General features: G+C 38.0%; 1 protein-coding gene across 1 annotated transcript; it reads left to right on the top strand.

Annotated features, from left to right (window-relative positions):
• Positions 1–624: 624 nt before the first annotated feature.
• Positions 625–2757, top strand: LOC107888812 (transcription factor TCP20). The gene is made up of 2 exons (XM_016813041.2): positions 625–2359; positions 2479–2757. Exon 1 carries the CDS (start codon positions 1252–1254, stop codon positions 2146–2148), a length of 897 nt encoding a protein of 298 aa, XP_016668530.1. The 5' UTR covers positions 625–1251; the 3' UTR covers positions 2149–2359; positions 2479–2757.
• The last annotated feature ends 470 nt before the right edge of the window (positions 2758–3227 follow it).

Genomic DNA, 3227 nt, shown 5'->3' with positions numbered 1-3227 from the left:
AAAAGAGTTGTTATGCTGCAACCCTCTTCAATAAGTGATGAATTTTATTCTTTGGTTACATATTTAGTTCTTCTCTACTACCACTTGATTTCGAGGAAACATTCCTCTACATGTTTACAAAGTCAAAAACAGTTCTATATTACAGCAGTCTAAGAAATTGATTTTTGCTTAATAAGGAATTCATTTCACAACTTGAAAATTTGATTTAACAATTATAATAAGTTGTGATTTCTCTTCACTTCAATTTTTCTTTCCAGGTTCGGTCTATATTTTTATATTTTCAAATTATTCAAGATTCAATTGTTAACTTTAATGGGTTTTGTGGAAGAGAAATGACGAGGATGATGGAAGGTCAAGAAGAGGTCAGCAGGAACCTCTAGTAACTCTCCAAATCAATTTCACATTCTAAAGAACAACAAAGCCACCTCTATGGGTTTTGTGAAGGAGAAGTAACGGTAACGGGAAATACAATGCATAAAAAAAGTTAATGCAAGTCTCAACCCACAATTTACTAATCCACGTGGTGATAAATTGTTGGAGGGGCACAGAAGAATTTTGTTCCCTCGCTCCATCTCAAATTTGATTTTTATAAGAAAAATCCGCCCCAACAAAATCAGATGGGTTAAAACTTGAAACCTATCAAATTAGGGGGGGTTACGTCGTCCCATGATTAATTTTCTCTATAAAACTTTTTATGACACATATCAGAAAGATTGGCCTAGAGTGGGTTAGAAGCAAGCAACCGATACAAACCAAGTTGCCAGTTGTAAAAAGGTGATTGATCCACCTGGACAATTGAGTCCCTTACAAGAGATGGAACCATTAGTATGATGCCTGCTGAAATAATATTGTAGCATGTAAAAGGTAAAGGTGAAGTGAAGAGAAAGCTAAGAGAATTAGCCATCAATCTATGGAAATGGGGATGTTGTGCTGAATTGGCAGTTAAAGTTACTATCGTATCAGAAGTATTAGTCAAAACCCGTTCACTACTGTAAGAAAAAAGAGTAAGAAAGGACAGTGAGAGAAAGTAGAAAGACATGTTGTAAAACCAAGATAAAATTTTTGACATTTTGGGGTTGTGCTTTGGGATTTCAATATTATATTACTAGTTTGTCTTTCACATTCCTTGCCAAAAACAGTTAAAAACTCATGAAAGTGTAGGACTTTTCAGGTCACCTTCTTCAATCTAAGAAACTTTGTTTTTTGGCTTTAATTTGCTTTGCCCCCACCTTACCACCCCTTTACCTGTTCATGGATCCCAAGGGCTCCAAGCAGCCACCAGCTGAAGTATCCAACTTCTTGAGCTTGCCACCACAACCCCAACAACAGCCTCATCAGAGCATGGGAGAGAACAAAGCAGGTGAAAGCAAGGGTTTCCGGATTGTTGCAAGTAAAGAAGAAGGGAAGAAACAACAGTTGGCTCCGAAGAGAAGTTCTAATAAAGACAGGCACACCAAAGTTGAAGGGAGAGGTAGAAGAATAAGGATGCCTGCTTTATGTGCAGCTAGAATCTTTCAGTTGACCAGAGAATTGGGACACAAATCTGATGGGGAAACCATACAGTGGTTGTTACAACAAGCTGAACCATCAGTAATAGCCGCCACGGGGAGCGGAACCATACCAGCTTCAGCTTTGGCAGCAGCTGGAGGCTCAGTTTCTCATCAGGGGGCCTCTCTATCAGCTGGATTGCACCAAAAGATGGAAGATTTAGGGGGGTCCAGTATAGGGTCTGGAAGCAGTAGGACCAGTTGGGCAACGGTTGGTGCCAACAATTTGGGGAGACCCCATCATGTAGCAACAGGGTTATGGCCCTCAGTCAGTAGTTATGGGTTTCAGACATCATCTGGTCCATCTACAACCAATTTAGGCACTGAAAGTCCTATTTATCTGCAAAAAATCGGGATTCCTGGTTTTGATTTGCCAGCTACTAATATTGGTCAGATGAGCTTCACCTCAATCTTGGGTGCGGCTAACCAGCAGCTCCCTGGTTTGGAACTTGGGTTGTCTCAAGATGGTCATATTGGGGTTCTAAATCATCAAGCCTTAAGCCAAATTTATCAACAAATGGGGCAGGCTAGGGTGCTCCAGCAACAGCAGAATCAGCAAAACCCCCCTGCTAAGGATGATTCCCAAGGATCAGGCCACTAAAGTTATGAACTTTGGGTACATATTAGCATTCCTAAGAGAGGATGGCTTTCTTTCTTGTAATGGTTTCAGTATTGTATAATTGAAAAAAAAAAAGAAGAAAAAAAGAGTGAGAAAAATGTATTCTTAGCCTCTCGGAATTCTACAGGGACAGAATGGACTTTAGTTTGCCCCCTTCTCTCTGCACTGCATCACCCAAGTTTCCATTACACAGGTGCTTTCGTGTTTCTTGCATCTATTGAGCTTGCATCTATTGAGCTTGCATCCTCAAACCTCTTCAGAGAATTATTAATCTTCTCTTTCTTTTGTTCTTTTCTGGTGTGGAATGTGCAGGTGGAGCTTTGCACAGCCTAGTAGCTTGGTTTTGGGCTTAACTTATTTCTTGATTCAAAGGTTTGTTGATTGTGTTGTAAGGAAGATTTAATTACTTTTTCTTCTTCTTCTTCTTCTTCTCTAGGTCTGGATGGATTGGCAATGGATTTGTTTGTGAAAAATTAAACATAGAAATTTACAGTCATACATGTCCATTTTCATGTTGGATCAACTAAGAATTGCTCCAAAAGAATATATTGTTTGCACACAAATGGCCAATTGTTGAATACCTCTGCCTAACACTCATACTCCTTTCCTTTTCCCTCATCTTATCTTGTTTGGAAAACTCTGATATAAAAATCCCATATATTTTCTCACTTTATTATTCCTAAATTTTCATCACTAGGATTAATTTTCTTTATATGGAATTTGTATCCACCGCTGCATGAATATAAGGCTACTTTAGCTAGTTCATTAATTGCTTATCCTTTTTCTCTGTTTGATCTTTTGCAAGGCTATTAGCAGTTTTAGAATTTTGTTTTAAAATCTTGCTATTTCATCACAATCAAGTGTTCGATTAGTAGCAAAGTTCCGATTAGGTTTGTGTTCACTGCTATGGTGGTTTTAATATTCTTCCCATTACCATTTTCCTAGCAATGAAGATTTATTATGAATATTCTAATACTATAACAATTTTTTATGCTTCATTGTGAAATTTAATGGACTCAAGCACAAAAGTTAAGTTGACAAATCTGATATATGTATATATA

Source organism: Gossypium hirsutum, chromosome A09, assembly GCF_007990345.1.
Source record: "Gossypium hirsutum isolate 1008001.06 chromosome A09, Gossypium_hirsutum_v2.1, whole genome shotgun sequence".
Lineage (NCBI taxonomy): Eukaryota > Viridiplantae > Streptophyta > Magnoliopsida > Malvales > Malvaceae > Gossypium > Gossypium hirsutum.
Note: the sequence above shows the minus strand (reverse complement) of the source record. Positions and strands in the feature narration are given on the sequence as shown.

Coding starts and splice junctions, on each gene's coding strand:
- LOC107888812 (XM_016813041.2), top strand. CDS start 1,252: ATGGATCCCAAGGGCTCCAAGCAGCCACCAGCTGAAGTATCCAACTTC.